At 47.4% G+C, this 21,567-nt stretch overlaps 1 protein-coding gene across 1 annotated transcript in view; it reads right to left on the bottom strand.

The window, feature by feature from the left end:
- The window catches only part of LOC124000705 (chondroitin sulfate N-acetylgalactosaminyltransferase 1-like), a 70,394-nt gene that overhangs the window by 22,179 nt on the left and 26,648 nt on the right, over nucleotides 1-21,567 (bottom strand). Inside the window, exons 2-4 of the mRNA XM_046307277.1 lie at nucleotides 16,272-17,625; nucleotides 1,853-2,069; nucleotides 58-159 (exon numbers count right to left, since the gene is read on the bottom strand). Coding sequence (XP_046163233.1) covers nucleotides 58-159; nucleotides 1,853-2,069; nucleotides 16,272-17,007 — 1,055 coding nt within the window. The 5' untranslated portion in view covers nucleotides 17,008-17,625. The remainder of the gene's footprint in view (nucleotides 1-57; nucleotides 160-1,852; nucleotides 2,070-16,271; nucleotides 17,626-21,567) is intronic.

The raw sequence follows: 21,567 nt of genomic DNA, 5'->3' as shown, positions 1-21,567 counted from the left end.
AGAGAGAGAGAGACAGAGAGAGAGAGAGAGAGAGAGAGAGAGAGAGAGTCCACCCACCTAGATGTGTTCTCCAGCGTGCTCCTGACTTCATTCATTTGGTCCTTCCCAAAGTACACCACAGTTAGGTGGATACGCCCATCCTGCCGCACACACACCTCTCTGCAACAACAAACAAGCACAGATGAAGAAATAATTACTCACACAAAGCAGAGGACTCAACACATAACCCAGTGGGTAACACGGTTGATTTCATTGGTTCTCTTTCAGAGACTTTAGTTGCGTTTGATGAAGCCTGCCTGACCAAACCGATGGAATAATCCCCAAAGTGCAAACCCTGCCCACTTGGCACTGAAGGTAGCCTGAAACCAAATGTTCAATGTATTTGATAGAAAACATATTCGGTATCAATAACAGAGGTCAGTTCAAAAGGGGTTACAGCAAGATCACGTACATGCACTTTATGTTATGTATAATGTACATTTGCTATGTACATATGTTATGTTGCTAAAGAGACACACTGTGAGGACTTGGTAACAGACAGAATCCCTGAGGAGTGATCCATCTCCAGCCCTGGTGTGACATTCCAGAACTCGAGCACCAGAGGTTCTAATGGAGACATGCCAAATGTACAACGCTAATGCAGAGGAGCCGGTGGGCAGCTCTTCTCCTCCTCCTCCTCTTCCTCCTCCTCCTTTCCTCTACTCCTGCTCACCTCTGATTACATTTGCAGCAGACAATATTGGACAGATATGAATAATGTAAACCTACCGCTTTCTTAGATGATTGGCCTTCCTTTGCCATTTAAACAGAAAAAAGTTAGTAGATGCAGGGTTTGTTGGAATAAAGTGTTGTGTTTAGTGTCTGTTGCCTCCTGGCCTGGATATTGAAATGGATAGTTATTAGGAATATATGGCTGGGAAGTTTAGCTATTGAAGCTTTGATTACTGGCCTGTCATACATAGTGTGTGTGTGTGTGTGTGTGTGTGTGTGTGTGTGTGTGTGTGTGTGTGTGTGTGTGTGTGTGTGTGTGTGTGTGTGTGTGTGTGTGTGTGTGTGTGTGTGTGTGTGTGTGTGTGTGTGTGTGTGTGTGTGTGTGTGTGTGTGTGTGTGTGTGTGTGTGTGTGTGTGTGCACAGTAAACGTACACTTATCTGTGTACGTGTCATTCCTGTATACGCTGTGCTCAGTAAATGTGTCACACGGCTTCTGAAAGAAAGTTAGTCCTCCTAACATTCCTCTCCTCTCTTTGTGAAAAAACTGCACACACAAACACCCCGCCGCACCTCCACACACCTCCTCCTCCATCTCCATTAATATGGATGAGACCAAAGCGTTTGCTCAGCTACTCAGGGAGACTTTGCACAGCAGGAACAGCACCACTGCAGTATATCAGTTTTATGTGCTGGTTTTAAGACTGCTACTAAGCAGGATTTGCCATAAAAAAAAACTCAAAGCCTTGATAAGCAGCTGTGCAGGAGTGTAACAAATCACAAGAATTAAAGAGTCCATCGACGTCTCTAGCAGAGAGAGAGAGAGACACATACTGTCACTATCAGAGTACAAACGCAGCAATTACTTCCTTTGGTTTGAATCCTTGCTGCTGTGACAAACTGGGCATGTCAAACATGGTTAACTACAGTATATTCTGTTTCTCATTCTGTTGGTTATGGCATACAATCATCACAGTTAATACAAGTGGACATGGAACATGATTTTTTTTAATGAACCCTTGTTTGACCCTTATTCTTTCGTAAGGTTAACTGAGAACACAACAACAACCCAGTGGAAGAGTTACAAGGAAGGGGAGAATGAGCCAATAACATGCATGAATAACTGAGTGGCTCTCACTGTACCTGAAGTTGTGCATAAAGTGTCTGAACTTGTCGGCTCGTTGGGAGAGGGGCACTATGATATTGATGCGGACGTCAGCTGTGTCCACTCTCTCGTTCTTCACCTTCATCAGCGGCCCAAAGGGACGGAACAGAACCAACTTCCTGAACTCACGGCTCTGGTCCCCTTTGAAGGTGAGCTCATACACAGTGCCTTTGTCCTTCTCCGTCCGAGTGATACCTGTGGAAGGGAGACGAGTGTGTTTACCCATAGGCCCGAATGCGTGCAGGCATGTGTCACACACGGCACCTTCCAAATATTGAATTGCACCCCCCCCCCTTTTGCACTCAGAACCGCCTCAATTCGTCTGGGAACGGACTCTACAAGGTGTCAAAAGCGTTCCACAGGGATGCTGGCCCATGTTGACTCCAATGTTTCCCCACAGTTGTGTCAAGTTGGCTGGATGTCCTTTGGGTGGTGGACCATTCTTGATACACACAGGAAACTGCTGAGTGTGAAAAACCCAGCAGTGCTGGCACCTACTACCATACCACGTTCAAAGAAACTTAAATCTTTTGTCTTGTCCATTCACCCTCTGAATTTGCACACATACACAATATATGTCTCAATTGTCTCAAGGCTTAAAAATCCTTCTTTAACCTGTCTCCTCCCCTTCATCTACACTGATTGAAGTGGATTTAACAAGTGACATCAATAAGGGATCATAGCTTTCATCTGGATTCACCTGGTCAGTCTGTCATGCTTCTACACCTGCATTGCTTGCTGTTTGGGGTTTTAGGCTGGGTTTCTGTACAGCACTTTGAGATATCAGCTGATGTACGAAGGGCATTATAAATACATTTTATTTTGATTTGATTTGATGTCATGGAAAGGCATGTTTAATGTTTTGTACACTCAGTCTATATACACATACATGCACACACATTTGAAGTGCAGTTCAGTTTATTTGCCTATGTGTTTATTTGTTTGTAATTATAATGTTATAATGGTGATATATGTCCAGTAGTCCATTGGGGATCATCTTCTTGCTTTGTACACAAACACACTCAAACTCAGCCAGACTGTCTGTCGTTAATGCATTTGCACTGTCAACAATCTGTCAAATGGAGAATCATTTCTCTACTGTGCTGCCTGGATTTGTAAATATTTTCTGACAGAGAAGGATAGCATTGGCTCTGTGGCCGTGGGAGAAAACGACAGACAGGGCATTTCAGGCCAAAGGAGAGAGGACAGACAGGTCATTTCAGGCCAAAGGAGAGAGGACAGACAGGTCATTTCAGGCCAAAGGAGAGAGGACAGACAGGTCATTTCAGAGGGACAGAAAGGGAATTGCAGGTCTCAGTAGGGGACAGCATCCCTTGCTTCTCCTCTTGGCTCCTGGCTAGTTCCTGGGGCCCTCTGCCATTATGACAGCTGAAGGAGACCAGTCACGCATAGAGATCATACTGACACTGGATTATACCTTCTCATAGAAGTTAGACGTACCCAGACATATAACTAAACAACAATACAGTAGACTCCGTTGTCCCTGTTGTCTCCATTTCACAGGTGTAAACTGTCAGTCAAAACCTCTTGTTTTCTGAAGACAAAATCAAACGTTCCAAAGACGAGTCTCAACGGACATTACTGGACTAGAGAACTACAGTGTGAGATTCAACATCATGAAAAGAAAATGATCCAAGAAAGAATTATGTACTTTGTTCCCATTTCAAACATTCTACTTTTCATTTAAGAAAAAAACTCAGGATATTTGAAATCACAGCCTAGCTCCATGTCTCTTCACTCTGGGGACAGGGCAGGATGTGGCTCCGCAGGCTAGCTCCATGTCTCTTCACTCTGGGGACAGGGCAGGATGTGGCTCCGCAGCCTAGCTCCATATCTCTTCACTTTGGGGACAGGGCAGGATGTGGCTCCGCAGCCTAGCTCCATGTCTCTTCACTCTGGGGACAGGGCAGGATGTGGCTCCGCAGCCTAGCTCCATGTCTCTTCACTCTGGGGACAGGGCAGGATGTGGCTCCGCAGCCTAGCTCCATGTCTCTTCACTCTGGGGACAGGGCAGGATGTGGCTCCGCAGCCTAGCTCCATGTCTCTTCACTCTGGGGACAGGGCAGGATGTGGCTCCGCAGCCTAGCTCCATGTCTCTTCACTTTGGGGACAGGGCAGGATGTGGCTCCGTAGCCTAGCTCCATGTCTCTTCACTCCGGGGACATGGCAGGAAGTGGCTCCGCAGCCTAGTTCCATGTCTCTTCACTTTGGGGACAGGGCAGGATGTGGCTCCGCAGCCTAGCTCCATATCTCTTCACTCTGGGGACAGGGAAGGATGTGGCTCTGCAGCCTAGCTCCATGTCTCTTCACTCTGGGGACAGGGTAGGATGTGGCTCCGCAGCCTAGCTCCATGTCTCTTCACTATGGGGACATGGCAGGATGTGGCTCCGCAGCCTAGCTCCATGTACTGTACCACATGCACATCTTTGTCACAGCATACCACTCTTTTTCCACCCAAACATCTAGTTTTTTCTCACTCTCATTCACTGTGTTGTTCTCTCTCTCTCTCTCATTCCTGTTGTCTCGTTAACTCTGTCTCATTCTTTCTGTACGACAGCTGAGCAAATCCACCCATAGCAGCTCTTGAAAAACTCCATTCAGCACAGCCAATGGGCAGCATTCAATATTTGTGTTCAGTCACGGCTCGCTAACTGAGGATTGGCAGGGCTCATAATGTTCCCTTTATAATTGTCAGCATCTCAACAAGCTTCAAGTTGTCTGAGTAAATGAAAAGATACTTGTCCACTAGTACAATTAAGTTAAAAGGACAGGCGAAGGAGAGCTGCTAAGCTAAAGACAGTTGCCAATTCATTAACTAGCCTACATGGTTCATTAAAACTTCTTAGGGATAGGGGTCCCGTCAACGGGGCAGTTGTAAATCATGCAGCGCCGTGTGTCACGATTGCAGATTTTAGAGAAAGTACAAATGTCGGTAGATATAACACGGTTCATTAAACAGCCTACACGTTTCATTAACTAACCTACACGGTTCATTAACTAGCCTACACGTTTCATTAACTAGCCTACACGGTTCATTAACTAGCCTAACCAGTTCATTAACTAGCCTACATGGTTCATTAACTAGCCTACACGGCTCATTAACTAGCCTACACGATTCATTAACCAGCATATGCGGTTCATTAACTAGCCTATACAGTTCATTAACTATCCTACACAGTTCATTAACTAGCCTACACAGTTCATTAACTAGCCTACACAGTTCATTAACTAGCCTACACAGTTCATTAACTAGCCTACACAGTTCATTAACTACACGTTTCATGAACTAGCGTACACGTTTTATGAACTAGCCTACACGTTTAATTAACTAGCCTACACATTTTATTAACTAGCCTACACGTTTCATGAACTAGCCTACACGTTTTATGAACTAGCCTACACAGTTCATTAACTAACCTACACGTTTCATTAACTAGCCTACGCGGTTCATTAACTAGCCTACACAGTTCATTAACTAGCCTACGCGGTTCATTAACTAGCCTACGCGGTTCATTAACTAGCATACACAGTTCATTAACTAGTCTAAGCGGTTCATTAACTAGCATACATGGTTCATTAACTGGCCTACACAGTTCATTAACTAGCCTACACATTTCATTAACTAGCCTACACGGTTCATTAACCAGCCTACACAGTTCATTAACTAGCCTACACGCCTGCTTTCATCTTTGTTGTTGAACAATGGTTGTTGTTTGCTACTTGCTGCACACACGGCCAACGACAGACTAGTTTTTGTATAATTAGCAAATTGGTTATCTACAGGGTGGAAACATATTTCCTATCGGAGTGTTATAGCAGATACCTAAACAGGTCTTTCAAGGAAGAGGTACGTAAACACTCCTGGCTGAAATTATGTTTTCACTATATTTTCAGGATGCCCATGTCGAGTGTAAGGCCTTGCAGACACACACACACTAACAAACTCTTTCCCTCTCCCAGGTACACGTAGGTATTAGTCAGAAGTGGCCTCAGTAAAGATGTTGCCATTTAAAAGGAAACAGCTCCTCTCTCTGAGCTTGTGGAAGGAAACAGCCCCCCTCTCTGAGCTTGTAGAGATGCTACACACTGAATGGAAAGCAGCCGTGCTCCGTTCCTACTGCAGATCATGCTAGACTAGCCGGATATCCTGGCTTTGGCTCTTCAGCACCCAGCAACAGGATCCTCTATTGTTTTGCTCTGATTCTCAGCATTCGTCATCAAACAACAAAATCCTGGAAATAACAGAGTTTCCCTGTTTGAAACGTGTTGGAAATGAGGCTTTGTTGTGCTGTTTGTTTTCTATAGTTCAACTTGATTCCATTTTTATTAAAACCATGTCAATATCCAATAGTTCAACAGGTACTCAACCATGAAGATATGACATGCATTGTAAGTAGTGTGGAGCAAAGCCATGTACAGTTGAAGTTGGAAGTTTACATACACCTTAGCCAGATCCATTTAAACTCAGTTTTTTACAATTCCTGACATTAACCCTAGTAAAAGTTCCCTGACTTAGGTCAGTTAGGATCACCACTTTATTTTAAGAATGTGAAATGTCAAAATAATAGTAGAGATAATTATTTCTTTCAGATTTTATTTCTTTCATCACATTCCCAGTAGGTCAGAAGTTTACGTACACTCAACTAGTATTTGGTAGCATTGCCTTTAAATCGTTTAACTTGGGTCAAACGTTTCCGGTAGCAAGCTTCCAACAATAAGTTGGGTGAATTTTGGTCCATTCCTCTTTACAGAGCTGGTGTAACTGAATCAGGTTGGTAGGCCTCCATTGCTCACACACGCTATTTCAGTTCTGCCCACAAATGTTCTATAGGATTGAGGTCAGGGCTTTGTGATGGCCACTCCAATACCTTGACTTTGTTGTCATTAAGCCATTTTACCACAACTTTGGAAGTATGCTTGGGGTCATTGTCCATTTGCAAGTCCCATTTGCGACCAAGCTTTAACTTCCTGTCTGATGTCTTGAGATGTTGCTTCAATATATCCACAAAATGTTTCTTCCTCATGAGGCCATCTATTTTGTGAAGTGCACCATACCCTCCTGCAGCAAAGCACCCCCACAACATGATGCTGCCCCCCCTGCTTTACAGTTGGGATGGTGTTCTTCGGCTTGCAAGCCTCCCCCTTTTTCCTCCAAACATAACGATGGTCATTATGGCCAAACAGTTCTATTTTTGTTTCATCAGCCCAGAGGACATTTCTCTAAAAAGTATGATCTTTGTCCTCATCTTTGTCTCCAAAAAGTTCTGGGACACTGTGAAGTCCATGGAGAACAAGAGCACCTCCTCCCAGCTACCCACTGCACTGAGGCTAGGAAACACGGTCTCCACCGATAAATCCATGATTATCGAAAACTTCAATAAGCACTTCTCAACGGCTGGCCATGCCTTCCGCCTGGCTACTCCAACCTCGGCCAACAGCTCCGCCCCCCCCGTAGCTCCCCACCCAAGCCTCTCCAGGTTCTCCTTTACCCAAATCCAGATAGCAGATGTTCTGAAAGAGCTGCAAAACCTGGACCCGTACAAATCAGCTGGGCTTGACAATCTGGACCCGCTATTTCTGAAACTATCTGCCGCCATTGTCGCAACCCCTATTACCAGCCTGTTCAACCTCTCTTTCATATCGTCTGAGATCCCCAAGGATTGGAAAGCTGCCGCAGTCATCCCCCTCTTCAAAGGGGGAGACACCCTGGACCCAAACTGTTACAGACCTATATCCATCCTGCCCTGCCTATCTAAGGTCTTCGAAAGCCAAGTCAACAAACAGGTCACTGACCATCTCGAATCCCACCGTACCTTCTCCGCTGTACAATCTGGTTTCCGAGCCGGTCACGGGTGCACCTCAGCCACACTCAAGGTACTAAACGATATCATAACCGCCATCGATAAAAGACAGTACTGTGCAGCCGTCTTCATCGACCTCGCCAAGGCTTTCGACTCTGTCAATCACCATATTCTTATCGGCAGACTCAACAGCCTCGGTTTTTCGGATGACTGCCTTGCCTGGTTCACCAATTACTTTGCAGACAGAGTTCAGTGTGTCAAATCGGAGGGCATGCTGTCCGGTCCTCTGGCAGTCTCTATGGGGGTGCCACAGGGTTCAATTCTCGGGCCGACTCTTTTCTCTGTGTATATCAATGATGTTGCTCTTGCTGCGGGCGATTCCCTGATCCACCTCTACGCAGACGACACCATTCTATATACCTTCGGCCCGTCATTGGACACTGTGCTATCTAACCTCCAAACGAGCTTCAATGCCATACAGCACTCCTTCCGTGGCCTCCAACTGCTCTTAAACGCGAGTAAAACCAAATGCATGCTTTTCAACCGATCGCTGCCTGCACCCGCATGCCCGACTAGCATCACCACCCTGGATGGTTCCGACCTTGAATATGTGGACATCTATAAGTACCTAGGTGTCTGGCTAGACTGCAAACTCTCCTTCCAGACCCACATCAAACATCTCCAATCGAAAATCAAATCAAGAGTCAGCTTTCTATTCCGCAACAAAGCCTCCTTCACTCACGCTGCCAAGCTTACCCTAGTAAAACTGACTATCCTACCGATCCTCGACTTCGGCGATGTCATCTACAAAATGGCTTCCAACACTCTACTCAGCAAACTGGATGCAGTCTATCACAGTGCCATCCGTTTTGTCACTAAAGCACCTTATACCACCCACCACTGCGACTTGTATGCTCTAGTCGGCTGGCCCTCACTACATATTCGTCGCCAGACCCACTGGCTCCAGGTCATCTACAAGTCCATGCTAGGTAAAGCTCCGCCTTATCTCAGTTCACTGGTCACGATGGCAACACCCATCCGTAGCACGCGCTCCAGCAGGTGTATCTCACTGATCATCCCTAAAGCCAACACATCATTTGGCCGCCTTTCGTTCCAGTACTCTGCTGCCTGTGACTGGAACGAATTGCAAAAATCGCTGAAGTTGGAGACTTTTATCTCCCTCACCAACTTCAAACATCAGCCATCCGAGCAGCTAACCGATCGCTGCAGCTGTACATATTCTATAGGAAAATAGCCCACCCATTTTCACCTACCTCATTCCCATACTGTTTTATACTGTTTTTATTTATTTATTTTTCTGCTCTTTTGCACACCAATATCTCTACCTGTACATGACCATCTGATCATTTATCACTCCAGTGTTAATCTGCAAAATTGTATTATTCGCCTACCTCCTCATGCCTTTTGCACACATTGTATATAGACTGCCCATTTTTTTATACTGTGTTATTGACTTGTTAATTGTTTATTCCATGTGTAACTCTGTGTTGTCTGTTCACACTGCTATGCTTTATCTTGGCCAGGTCGCAGTTGCAAATGAGAACTTGTTCTCAACTAGCCTACCTGGTTAAATAAAGGTGAAATAAAAAATAAAAAAATGTGCAGTTGCAAACCGTATCTGACTTTTTTATGGTGGTTTTGGAGCAGTGGCTTCTTCCTTGCTGAGCGGCCTTTCAAGTAATGTCAATATAGGACTCGTTTTACTGTGGATATAGATGATTTTGTATCTGTTTCCTCCAGCATCTTCACAAGGTCCTTTGCTGTTGTTCTGGGATTGATTTCCACGTTTCGCACCAAAGTACTTTTGTCTCTAAGAGACAGAACGCGTCTCCTTCCTGAGGGGTATGACGGCTGGGTGGTCCCATGGTGTTGATACTTGCATACAATTTTTTTGTACAGATGAACGTGGTACCTTCAGGTGTTTGGAAATTGCTCCCAAGGATGAACCAGACTTGTGGAGGTCTACAAATGTTTTTCTGAAGTCTTGGCTGATTTATTTTGATTTAACCATAATGTCAAACAAAGAGGCACTGAGTTTGAAGGTAGGCCTTGAAATACATCCACAGCTACTGTCATGTTTGTCATTTATTATCATGTCTTGTCCCTGTGCTCCCCATTCTATTCGTTTCCCTCTGCTGGTCTTATTAGGTTCTTTCCCTCTTTCTATCTCTCTCTCTCCCCCTCCCTCTCTCACTCTCTCGCTCTCTCTTCTCTCTATCGTTCCGGTCCTGCTCCCAGCTGTTCCTATTCCCCTAATCATCATTTAGTCTTCCCACACCTGTTCCCGATCCTTTCCCCTGATTAGAGTCCCTATTTCTTCCTTTGTGTTCCGTTCCTGTCCTGTCGGTTCCTTGTTTAGAATTCACCGTGCTGTGATTGTGTATCGCCCTGTCCTGTCGTGTTTTTGCCTTCATCAGATGCTGCGTGTGAGCAGGTGTCTCTGTCAGCTACGGCCTGCGCCTACCCGAAGCGACCTGCAGTCTGTGGCCGCTTCTCCTGTTATTCCCCTCTACAGACTAGAGGATTTCTGTTATTCCCTGTTTGGACATTTCCTGTTAAGGATTCAGGAATTGTCGTTTTCTGTTTGGACTTGAATAAACTCTGTTTCTGTTAAGTCGCTTTTGGGTCCTCTTTCACCTGCATGACAGAAGGAACCGACCAAGGAATGGACCCAGCGACTTCAGACGCTCGTTACACTGCCGTCAAGATCCAAGGAGCCATGCTCGGCAGACACGAGCAGGAATTGTCTGCTGCTCGCCATGCCGTGGAGAACCTGGCCGCTCAGGTTTCCGACCTCTCTGGACAGTTCCAGAGTCTACGTCTCGTGCCACCTGTTACTTCCTGGCCTGCCGAGCCTCCAGAACCTAGGGTTAATAACCCACCTTGCTACTCCGGGCAGCCCACTGAGTGCCGCTCCTTTCTCACGCAGTGTGAGATTGTGTTCTCTCTCCAACCCAACACATACTCTAGAGAGAGAGCTCGGGTTGCTTACGTCATTTCACTCCTTACTGGCCGGGCTCGAGAATGGGGCACAGCTATCTGGGAGGCAAGGGCTGATTGCTCTAACAAGTTCCAGAACTTTAAAGAGGAGATGATTCGGGTTTTTGACCGTTCAGTTTTTGGTAGGGAGGCTTCTAGGGCCCTGGCTTCCTTATGCCAAGGTGAACGGTCCATAACGGATTATTCTATTGAGTTTCGCACTCTTGCTGCCTCTAGTGAGTGGAACGAGCCGGCGCTGCTCGCTCGTTTTCTGGAGGGACTCCACGCAGTGGTTAAGGATGAGATTCTCTCCCGGGAGGTTCCTTCAGATGTGGACTCTTTGATTGCTCTCGCCATCCGCATAGAACGACGGGTAGATCTTCGTCACCGGGCTCGTGGAAGAGAGCTCGCATCAACGGTGTTTCCCTGCTCCGCATCGCAACCATCTCCCTCCTCTGGCTTTGAGACTGAGCCCATGCAGCTGGGAGGGATTCGCATCTCGACTAAGGAGAGGGAACGGAGGATCACCAACCGCCTGTGCCTCTATTGCGGAGTTGCTGGACATTTTGTTAATTCATGTCCAGTAAGAGGCCAGAGCCCATCAGTAAGCGGAGGGCTACTGGTGAGCGCTACTACTCAGGTCTCTTCATCTAGATCTTGTACTACTATGTCGGTCCATCTACGCTGGACCGGTTCGGGTGCTACATGCAGTGCCTTGATTGACTCTGGGGCTGAGGGTTGTTTCATGGACGAAGCATGGGTTCGGAAACATAACATTCCTTTCAGACCGTTAGACAAGCCTACGCCCATGTTTGCCTTAGATGGTAGTCATCTTCCCAGTATCAAATTTGAGACACTACCTTTAACTCTCACAGTATCTGGTAACCACAGTGAGACTATTTCTTTTTTGATTTTTCGTTCACCGTTTACACCTGTTGTTTTGGGTCATCCCTGGCTAGTATGTCATAATCCTTCTATTAATTGGTCTAGTAATTCTATCCTATCCTGGAACGTTTCTTGTCATGTGAAGTGTTTAATGTCTGCCATCCCTCCCGTTTCTTCTGTCCCTACTTCTCAGGAGGAACCTGGCGATTTGACAGGAGTGCCGGAGGAATATCATGATCTGCGCACGGTCTTCAGTCGGTCCCGAGCCAACTCCCTTCCTCCTCACCGGTCGTATGATTGTAGTATTGATCTCCTTCCGGGGACCACTCCTCCTCGAGGTAGACTATACTCTCTGTCGGCTCCCGAACGTAAGGCTCTCGAGGATTATTTGTCTGTGTCTCTTGACGCCGGTACCATAGTGCCTTCTTCTTCTCCGGCCGGGGCGGGGTTCTTTTTTGTTAAGAAGAAGGACGGTACTCTGCGCCCCTGCGTGGATTATCGAGGCTGAATGACATAACGGTTAAGAATCGTTATCCGCTTCCCTTATGTCATCAGCCTTCGAGATTCTGCAGGGAGCCAGGTGCTTTACTAAGTTGGACCTTCGTAACGCTTACCATCTCGTGCGCATCAGAGAGGGGGACGAGTGGAAAACGGCGTTTAACACTCCGTTAGGGCATTTTGAGTACCGGGTTCTGCCGTTCGGTCTCGCCAATGCGCCAGCTGTTTTTCAGGCATTAGTTAATGATGTTCTGAGAGACATGCTGAACATCTTTGTTTTTGTCTATCTTGACGATATCCTGATTTTTTCTCCGTCACTCGAGATTCATGTTCAGCACGTTCGACGTGTTCTACAGCGCCTTTTAGAGAATTGTCTCTACGTAAAGGCTGAGAAGTGCTCTTTTCATGTCTCCTCCGTTACTTTTCTCGGTTCCGTTATTTCCGCTGAAGGCATTCAGATGGATTCCGCTAAGGTCCAAGCTGTCAGTGATTGGCCCGTTCCAAGGTCACGTGTCGAGTTGCAGCGCTTTTTAGGTTTCGCTAATTTCTATCGGCGTTTCATTCGTAATTTCGGTCAAGTTGCTGCCCCTCTCACAGCTCTTACTTCTGTCAAGACGTGTTTTAAGTGGTCCGGTTCCGCCCAGGGAGCTTTTGATCTTCTAAAAGAACGTTTTACGTCCGCTCCTATCCTCGTTACTCCTGACGTCACTAGACAATTCATTGTCGAGGTTGACGCTTCAGAGGTAGGCGTGGGAGCCATTCTATCCCAGCGCTTCCAGTCTGACGATAAGGTTCATCCTTGCGCTTATTTTTCTCATCGCCTGTCGCCATCTGAGCGCAACTATGATGTGGGTAACCGTGAACTGCTCGCCATCCGCTTAGCCCTAGGCGAATGGCGACAGTGGTTGGAGGGGGCGACCGTTCCTTTTGTCGTTTGGACAGACCATAAGAACCTTGAGTACATCCGTTCTGCCAAACGACTTAATGCCCGTCAAGCTCGTTGGGCGTTGTTTTTCGCTCGTTTCGAGTTTGTGATTTCTTACCGTCCGGGTAGCAAGAACACCAAGCCTGATGCCTTATCCCGTCTGTTTAGTTCTTCTGTGGCTTCTACTGATCCCGAGGGGATTCTTCCTTATGGGCGTGTTGTCGGGTTAACAGTCTGGGGAATTGAAAGACAGGTTAAGCAAGCACTCACGCACACTGCGTCGCCGCGCGCTTGTCCTAGTAACCTCCTTTTCGTTCCTGTTTCCACTCGTCTGGCTGTTCTTCAGTGGGCTCACTCTGCCAAGTTAGCTGGTCATCCCGGTGTTCGAGGCACTCTTGCGTCTATTCGCCAGCGCTTTTGGTGGCCGACTCAGGAGCGTGACACGCGCCGTTTCGTGGCTGCTTGTTCGGACTGCGCGCAGACTAAGTCGGGTAACTCTCCTCCTGCCGGTCGTCTCAGACCGCTCCCCATTCCTTCTCGACCATGGTCTCACATCGCCTTAGACTTCATTACCGGTCTGCCTTTGTCTGCGGGGAAGACTGTGAGAGCCGCCAATAAACGCAGGATTAAGAGTCCAAGGTATTGTTGCGGCCAGAGAGTGTGGCTTTCCACTCGCAACCTTCCTCTTACGACAGCTTCTCGTAAGTTGACTCCGCGGTTCATTGGTCCGTTCCGTGTCTCCCAGGTCGTCAATCCTGTCGCTGTGCGACTGCTTCTTCCGCGACATCTTCGTCGCGTCCATCCTGTCTTCCATGTCTCCTGTGTTAAGCCCTTTCTTCGCACCCCCGTTCGTCTTCCCTCCCCCCTCCCGTCCTTGTCGAGAGCGCACCTATTTACAAGGTACATAAGATCATGGACATGCGTTCTCGGGGACGGGGTCACCAATACTTAGTGGATTGGGAGGGTTACGGTCCTGAGGAGAGGAGTTGGGTTCCGTCTCGGGACGTGCTGGACCGTTCACTCATCGATGATTTCCTCCGTTGCCGCCAGGATTCCTCCTCGAGTGCGCCAGGAGGCGCTCGGTGAGTGGGGGTACTGTCATGTTTGTCATTTATTATCATGTCTTGTCCCTGTGCTCCCCATTCTATTCGTTTCCCTCTGCTGGTCTTATTAGGTTCTTTCCCTCTTTCTATCTCTCTCTCTCCCCCTCCCTCTCTCACTCTCTCGCTCTCTCTTCTCTCTATCGTTCCGGTCCTGCTCCCAGCTGTTCCTATTCCCCTAATCATCATTTAGTCTTCCCACACCTGTTCCCGATCCTTTCCCCTGATTAGAGTCCCTATTTCTTCCTTTGTGTTCCGTTCCTGTCCTGTCGGTTCCTTGTTTAGAATTCACCGTGCTGTGATTGTGTATCGCCCTGTCCTGTCGTGTTTTTGCCTTCATCAGATGCTGCGTGTGAGCAGGTGTCTCTGTCAGCTACGGCCTGCGCCTACCCGAAGCGACCTGCAGTCTGTGGCCGCTTCTCCTGTTATTCCCCTCTACAGACTAGAGGATTTCTGTTATTCCCTGTTTGGACATTTCCTGTTAAGGATTCAGGATTTGTCGTTTTCTGTTTGGACTTGAATAAACTCTGTTTCTGTTAAGTCGCTTTTGGGTCCTCTTTCACCTGCATGACAGCTACACCTCCAATTGACTAAAATGATGGCAATTAGACTACCAGAAGCTTCTAAAGCCATGGCATCGTTTTCTGGAATTTTCCAAGCTGTTTAAAGGCACAGTCAACTTAGTGTATGTAAACTTCTGACCCACTGGAATTGTGATACAGTGAATTATAAGTAAAATAATCTGTCTGTAAACAATTGTTGGAAAAATTACTTGTGTCATGCACAAAGTAGATGTCCTCACCAACCTTTCACCAACCTGTTTGTTAACAAGAAATGTGTGGAGTGGTTGAAAAACGAGTTTTAATGACTCCAACCTAAGTGTATGTAAACTTCCGACTTCAAATGTACGCAGTGCATTCGGAAAGTATTCAGGGCCCTTCCCTTTTTCCACATTATCTTACGGCCTTATTCTAAAACAGATTAAACAAATATTTTCCCTCATCAATCTACACACAATACCCCATAATGACAAAGTGAATACAGGTTTATAGAATTTTTTCAAAATTGTATACAAATAAAAAGCAGAAATACCTTAATTACATATCTTTTCAGACCCTTTGCTATGACACCCGGAATTGAGCTCAGGTGCATCATGTATCCATTGATCATCCTTGAGATGTTTCTACAACTTGTTTGGAGTCCACCTGTGGTAAATTCAATTAATTGGACATGATTTGGAAAGGCACATACCTGTCTATATAAGGTCCCACAGTTGACAGTGCAAGTCAGAGTAAAAACCAAGCAATGAGCTCAAGGAATTGTACTTAGAGCTCCAAGACAGTATTGTGTCAAGGCACAGATCTGGGGAAGGACACCAAAACATTTCTGCAGCAGTGAAGGTCGCCAAGAACACATTGACCTCCATCATTCGTAAATGGAAGAACTTTGGGACCACCAAGACTCTTCCTAGAGCTGGTGGCCCGACCAAACTGAGCAATCAGAGGAGAAGTGCCGTGGTCAGGGAGGTGACCAAGAACCCAATGGTCACTCTGAAAGACCTCCAGAGTTGACCTCCTCTGTGGAGATGGGAGAACCTTTCAGAAGGACAACCATCTCTGCAGCACACCAATCAGGCCTTTATGGTAGAGTGGCCAGACGGAAGCCACTCCTCAGTAAAAAGGCACATGACAGCCGCTTGGAGTTTGTCAAAAGGCAACTAAAGACTCTCAGATCATGAGAAATAATATTCTCTGGTCTTATGAAACCAAGATTGAACTCTTTGGCCTGAATCTGGCACCATCACTACGGTGAAGCGTGGTGATGGCAGCATCATGCTGTGTAGATGTTTTTCAGTGTCCTTGAGTTTCCCGTCCAAAGCCTGGACTTGAACCCGATCTAACATCTCTGAGTAAAGGGTCTGAATTCTTACGTAAATGTGATATTTCAGTTTTTATTTGTAATAAATTTGCAAAAATGTCTAAAAACCTGTTTTTGTCATTACAGGTTATTGAACAAGTATTAGAATAAGGCTATAATGTTAAGGGGTCTGAATACTTTCCAAATGCACTGTATATATGCACTGTATATATTGTAGATATGCCATACATTTACATATAGCTGTATACATACTGTATGTTTGGCTCTGGTATTGAGCTTAATGACTCACCTTCTATGAAGTCTGATGCTGAGTAGACCTTGGTGGTGTGGCCCTTGTCTGCTCCGTTGCGGGGTGTGTTGAGACTCTGCAGGGCTGTCTCTAGCGCTTCACTCAGCTCATCCCTCCGGTCCTTCCTCACAGGCTTCTCCTCAGGGTGCCTTGTCAGGCCCATCTCCAGCTGGTACACCCTCTGCAGGGTGAAGCTCTCGAAGGGCACCATGGCATACTCACTGGGTAGTCTAGTCCCCTGGTGGACCTCCGCCCGGCCCAGCTGACTGTGGAGGAACTCCTGAAGGTCAGCGTGGCTCCTGTCGACCCCTGGCCCTTGTCCTCCCTCCCCAAGGATACCTCCTCCTGGGGACTGGCCACCCCGGCCTCCCCCTGTCCCCCGCTCCATGGAGTCTTGAACTCCTTTCAGCTGCTCGCTGCGCTCCTGTAGTGCCTCCTTCAGCTGGGTGATTTGTTTCTTTAAACTAGTGATGTGGAACTTGTGTTGCTCCTCGCGCTCTGCAAGCATGGCTTGGTATCCATTCCGCCCAGTGGGTCCGCTCTGAGCCGCCCCCGTGCCCCCTGCTGCCCCTCCTACCCCAACCCCCATCCCGGGGCGTGGCAGGGCATGGCTCACCAGGTTGTCCTCGGAGTGGGGGCTGCAGGTCATGACGTAGAGGAGGGACAGAGAGCAGCACACTAGGACCAGCAGAACGCCCACACGGGACACCCAGGCCAGCAGACCCCTCCGCAGCATCCCGCTATCAACCAGAGGACCCAGGGAATCACACACAACTGGACACACCTTACCTCCAGCGGTGAATACAGTCTCACCGTCCACTAGAATGGAATTGTCTGTGTGATTGTTAATAATGTCTGACTAACCAGAGAAGATCAGCCAGAATGATAACTTTGCTCATTATTTGTCTCATTGTACATTGCTTATACCAATGTCTGGGTTCTTTATCCGTATGTCTGTGGTCAAGGGTGAGGCCCATTGGCCACGCCGCCTTCTCCCCTGGATGAGGCCCAGGAAGGCTCAACCGGGTCCAGAACCTGGCTACTTCTATTTCTGATCCAGTCATTGGTAGCAGACGCTTTTCATCAGTGAGTCACATCACATGTGGTCCCACTACTTTCTCTGTTCACCTTGTTCTTTCCTTCCTGTCTGATGCTGAGGTTCCATGACAGACCCCTGAGAGAATGTCTGTCTCTCTTTGACTTGCCCTATGTTCCACTGGTCTCATGTTTAGGGATGATGGCACATTTTTTTGTCATGGTCGGAAATTGAGTAAACTGCAGAGAGGGGAAACCACATTCTCTAGAAGAAGGTGAATTCACAACTATGTTCTAGATGTGTACTTCCATGAGTCGCCTGAGAGAGAGAGAGAGAGAGATATAACTCAGTTGGTGTTAATGTACAGTTAAGGTTTTTGAGTGTATGATATCATCATCACCATCATTATACATTTCCTCAATCTCTTTCATCTAGACATATATGCCTTGGTATATGAGATAGCCTGAAGAGCTTCACTTTGTGGTAAATCTCTCCATCCTGCTGTGGTATAAATCTTTGAGGTGTTATTTGCACAGAGGGTAAACATTTTCCGAACCCTCGAGGGCTTGAGGAGGGCTTAAACCTGAAGTCTATTGTATGAGGATATAGGGACAGAAAATAGTTTCAATATCTAACTCAGATTAGAAAACACGCCACACAATTTTGAAATGTTTATTTTAATATGAGCTAAAAGTGTGGGTTTGTACCTGGTGACATTGCCAAGCAGAGCATTTCCCAGTCCCTTTAACTGCTGAATAACAATGGCCGTGTTCGAGAACATTAAAACAACTGCAGGCGACTGCCGACTGACTGATCTACAAATCACCTTCCATCATAAATAACGACTCATTATTATTTGTAGATCAGTCACAATTTACCCATTGTCACGCCTTGGTCATTGTATCTTGTGTTTTTGTTATATGTTTGGGTAGGCCAGGGTGTGACATGGGTTTATATGTTGTATTTCGTATTGGGGTTTGTATTAATTCGGAGTGTGTATTATTAGGGGTGTGTCTAGTTAGGCTTGGCTGCCTGAGGCGATTCCTAATTGGAGTCAGCTGATTCTAGTTGTCTCGGATTGGGAACCGTATTTAGGTAGCCTGAGTGCGCGTTGTATTTCGTGGGTGATTGTACCTGTCTTTGTGTTAGTCACCAGATAGGCTGTAAGTAGTTTCTCTCGTTTGTTGTTTTGTATTCTCAGTTATTTCATGTACAGCATTTCTTCATTAAAAGTCATGAGTAAACTACACGCTGCATTTCGGTCTGACTCACTTCAAACAACAGACGAAGTTCATTACACCCATGATACATTGTGGTTTTGATCCTCTTGAACACGGCCATTGTTGTCAGTGGTGACAGTGTGACACTATGGGGGCTATTCTGGAAACAGTATGGTTTGAAGCCATGTGTGGACATGTCTATCTGTCCTGTCCTCGTACTGTGGAATATAATTATCGGTCGAAGTATAAACACAAAACAAGAAAAGCAAGAAAATAGGGCATTTACTCACCTACACAAACTCTCCTCTCTCCTACGTTTTTTCCTTCCCCTTTCTCATTCACAAGCACATTTCCTTAATCAGATTAAGACTGTGTCGTGTCTTTGGCTAAACTGGATTAAGTGATATGACATGCTATTCTATAAAATAATTTCTCTGTAATTAATATTACATGATTAAGCTAATCAGGTAGATAATTAACTAGAAAGTCGGGGCACCGCAAAATAATGTTTATAGAGCTGTTATCTTCCGAATAAACTCTTAAGGACCTAGTAATCTTTTACATCAATAGCAGTCAATATTTAATCCTCACCTTAGTCTCATTTGAAAGTTGTAAATTCTTGGTTATCTTCACGAACCCTGGCTAACAAGTTGAATCAGCAATACAAAATTTGGTTTAATTATTTATTTACTAAATACCTAACTAATCACACAGAATTACATACACACAGAATGGATCATACATTGATTACAAATTATGTCATAAAGAAAACGTCCCTGGTGGACAGAGCCGACATGACGGCTGGTTACACAAAGGAAAGGGGGTTGGGTTTGAGTGAAAGAGCGGAAAGACTGAGTAACAAAGGGAGAAGCTGGGCTATCGTAAATACAGTATCTTATAAATTATAAATTACCGCCCATTTGAAAAAGGAGAATGCAATAAATATTTACTCTGAGCTGTGCTTCGGTAGATTGGTCGTCAATAGAAGACCGGTTTGCCCTTTATGGATCTCTGGTCCTCTGAAAACTTTCTAGTGGTGAACTGGAGCGTGGCATAATGGATACTCTGTCCGTCCTCTCCTAGCCAACGTTTAGTGGGCGTAGAGGGTAGCACTTCTTTAGTGAATAAGAGTTCAAAGTTCATACCAAGTTGCCATGCTATATGCTCATGCTATATTCTGGCTGGTATAGTCGAAATTCATCCTTCCGGCATGTAGGTCATCACCTTCAATGCTAATTTGGTTAGATTCTCTAAGGTTGGCTTAGTTCTGTAGGTGGTCTTTGTCCTTTCAATGTGGGGACCTCAAGTCTACACGTCCTTGGAACAGCTTATTATCTGAGCCCTTTTAACGTAGGACTATCACCCTAATGTCCTCGGAACTGTAACGTCGTTCGTCTGTTGTAAGAAGAGAGTCAGACCGAAATGCAGCGTGTAGGTTACTCATGACTTTAATGAAGGAATTGCGGTACATGAAATAACTGAAATACGAAAACAACAAACGGAACGTGAAACCTATTACAGCCTATCTGGTGAACACTACACAGAGACAGGAACAAACACCCACAAAATACAAAGCGAAAGTCAGGTTGACTAAATACGGTTCTCAATCAGAGACAACGACAAGCACCTGACTCTGATTGAGAATCGCCCCAGGCAGCCAAGCCTAACTAGACACACCCCTAATAAGCCGCAATCCCAAATAATACAAACCCCAATATGAATACAACATATAAACCCATGTCACACCCTGGCCTACCCAAACATATAACAAAAACACAAAATACAATGACCAAGGTGTGACAGAACCCCCCCCCCTAAGGTGCGGACTCCCGGGCGCACCTCAAGAGCATAGGGAGGGTCCGGGTGGGCGTCTGTCCATGGTGGCGGTTCTGGCTCGGGACGTGGACCCCACTCCATTAATGTCCTATTTCCTCTCCTTCGCGTCCTGGGATCACCCACCTTCTCCGCCGACCATGGCCTAATAGTCCTCACCCAGATCCCCACATAACTGAGGGGCAGCTCGGGACAGAGGGGCAGCTCGGGACCAAGGGGCAGCTCGGGACAGAGGGGCAGCTCAGGACAGAGGGGCATCTCGGGACAGAGGGGCAGCCCGGGACAGAGGGGCAGCCCGGGACTGAGGAGCAGCCCGGGACAGCGGGGCAGCTCGGGACACAGGGGCATCTCAGGACAGAGGGGCATCTCAGGACAGAGGGGCAGCCCGGGACAGAGGGGCAGCCCGGAACTGAGGGGCAGCTCGGGACAGAAGCAGCCTGGTACTGAGGGGAAGCCCGGTACTGAGGGGAAGCCCGGTACTGAGGGGAAACCCGGTACTGAGAGGAAGCCCAGTACTGAGAGGAAGCTCAGTACTGAGAGGAAGCTCAGGCAGGTAGTAGGCTCCGGTAAATCCTGGCTGGCTGGTGGAACTGGATGATTCAGGTTGTCTGGCCGATCTAGAAGATCTTGGCAGACTGGCACTTCTGGCGGATCCAGGCAGACTGGTGACGCTGGACCGACTGGCGGCGCTGGGCAGACTGGCGGCGCTGGGCAGAGTGGTGGCACTGGGCAGACTGGCGGCGCTGGCGGCGCTGGGCAGACTGGGAGCACTGGCGGAGCTGGGCAGACTGGGAGCACTGGCCGCACTGGGCAGACTGGGAGCCCTGGCCGCGCTGGGCAGACTGGGAGCACTGGCCGCGCTGGGCAGACTGGGAGCACTGGCGACGCTGGGCAGACTGGGAGCACTGGGCAGACTGGGAGCACTGGCGGCGCTGGGCAGACTGGGAGCACTGGGCAGACTGGGAGCACTGGCCGCGCTGGGCCGACTGGGAGCACTGGCGGAGCTGGGCAGACTGGAGACTCCGGCAGAGCTGGGCAGACTGGGAGCACTGGCGGAGCTGGGCAGACTGGGAGCACTGGCCACGCTGGGCAGACTGGGAGCGCTGGCCACGCAGGGCAGACAGGGAGCACTGGCCGCGCTGGGCAGGCGGGAGACTCCGGCAGCGCAGGAGAGGAGAAAAGCTCTGGCTGCGCTAAACAGGCGGGA

Source organism: Oncorhynchus gorbuscha, linkage group LG16 (assembly GCF_021184085.1).
Source record: "Oncorhynchus gorbuscha isolate QuinsamMale2020 ecotype Even-year linkage group LG16, OgorEven_v1.0, whole genome shotgun sequence".
NCBI lineage: Eukaryota > Metazoa > Chordata > Actinopteri > Salmoniformes > Salmonidae > Oncorhynchus > Oncorhynchus gorbuscha.
The sequence above is the reverse complement of the archived record's forward strand: the minus strand, read 5'-3'. Positions and strand labels throughout refer to the sequence as shown.